General features: G+C 33.3%; 1 protein-coding gene across 2 annotated transcripts in view; it reads left to right on the top strand.

Moving 5' to 3' along the window:
* NDUFV2 (NADH:ubiquinone oxidoreductase core subunit V2) overlaps positions 1 to 1,877 on the top strand; it is a 47,924-nt gene that overhangs the window by 31,389 nt on the left and 14,658 nt on the right. For both annotated transcript variants that reach the window (XM_006023660.3, XM_025204243.1), the window contains one exon: positions 116 to 284. In XM_006023660.3, the coding sequence (XP_006023722.1) occupies positions 116 to 284 (169 nt within the window). The remainder of the gene's footprint in view (positions 1 to 115; positions 285 to 1,877) is intronic.

Here is a 1,877-nt window from a genome sequence, read left to right on the forward strand (position 1 = left end):
GGTATTTGACCAGAATTAACATTATCAGTGCTTTTGAAAACAGAGCAATTTTCTGAAATTTCTCTAATAATACCTTAAGAGAATAAAAATTTATGTACTATTCTCTTTTTCTTAGGTTGCTGAAGTCTTGCAAATGCCTCCCATGAGAGTGTATGAAGTTGCAACTTTCTATACAATGTATAATCGTAAGCCTGTTGGAAAATACCACATTCAGATCTGCACAACTACACCTTGTATGTTGAGAGACTCTGACAGCATATTAGAGGCCATTAAGAAGAAACTTGGTATGATACAAATGACATTTTATATTTTCTAAAATTGTGTTTTTACAAATAGTGCTACAAATTTTCAGTGCCTGCAAATTTGATATTTCACTATCCCAATAAATCCTCATTTTGAAAGATCTTATGTGGTGGTGGTGATGCAAAAAGAAAATAGTTCCTTTTTAAGTTTAGATATAAACTTGTTTATCCTTATTATTTATTCCAAGATATTCTTATTTATTCATATATACTAGTAAGAATAAATTTGAAATTTATGAATTTTAGATTTGGAACAATAATGAGTAAATGGATTTAACAGCACTATAAGGTAATGGTGCAGAGAGGACAAAGAAAATATTTCTCTGGAGTGATCCCTCTTGATTTTATAGACAGCTTGAGAGAGAAGGAGTTTTGGTTTCAGAATTAAAATGTGAACCATGGGATCTTTGGAAAATTCAGGGTGTCCCATCCCACTAATATTGAAACATGTTTCTCTATCAGGTGGCATCAAAAAACTGTAGCAAAAAAATGGGTGCCCTTATCACATTTTAAAAAAAAATATGTCTCTGCATTTGTTATCTCCAACATAGCTGTGTAAGAAATAAGTACTGTTTGAATAAACTTGAAATCAAAGATGCCCCTTCTCAAAATTATGAGTAAAATGGGCTAAGTTCCATTATAATAAGGATTTCAATGTGATGACCTGTATTTCTGGTCCCTCCCTCCCCTCCCCCAGTAATTACCTCCATCATTCTTTAGACTGATAGGCTTAATATTGCAACACATGGCTTATTATGGAGAAGAGGATTATAAATAGTACATTTTAAAAAGTTGAGATCTGGTATTTTATTTTTCAGGCATAATTTACAGAAAAATGGTGTTGCTGGGTGCTTTGAATTCTCAGTCAGTATGGTTTGAAATGCTCTGTTTCATGGTTGCATCTTCCTTGCAGAAATTGCCGTGTCTTGAAAACTAAAATCATATCTGCTGCCATTTTTTTTCACCAGCACCATGCTTCTATTTGCATAGTTCGGTTGGAATGGTCACTTAGGCCCAGCTATGTAAGCCAGTAGCAAACATCTAATTATTTTGGTTTTAGTCCTGCATATCAGCGAACTTGAGAACAGTGGAATTAAATATTTGTAAATATGCAAGATTGATACCTTAATGCCCAAATTTACAACTTGTTGACTGCCACCTTCTATGGTTTGTATGCTCTGCTCTCACTTCTCTTGAAGTGGAGGCAATTGGCATCTAGCCAAGTTGGAGCTGGAGCAGGTCCTTTACTTGGTGATGGTAAATGCATGTCTTCTCTCCCCTTTTTAAATTAATTTTCTCCTTGGTTTCTGTCCAAAAATATAGCTGAGTAGAATTAGTCCTCTAATCTATTGATAAATATGTAATTGGTTTATAAAATAATTTTAAGAAATATGAAGCGAGTGAGTAGTTTTTCAAAATGTTTTGCTTAATTGAACTAGAGCTGTTTGAGAAGTGTTGATAGGAAAATCAGATAAGAACTAGAAGAGTTTTTACATATGAGGTGAAAATTAAAATGAATCATGAAACATTTAAAAACCTTTTCCTGTTAAATTCCTTAAATAGCCACTGCTGAAC

The sequence above is a fragment of the Alligator sinensis genome, unplaced genomic scaffold (genome assembly GCF_000455745.1).
Source record: "Alligator sinensis unplaced genomic scaffold, ASM45574v1 scaffold597_1, whole genome shotgun sequence".
NCBI lineage: Eukaryota > Metazoa > Chordata > Crocodylia > Alligatoridae > Alligator > Alligator sinensis.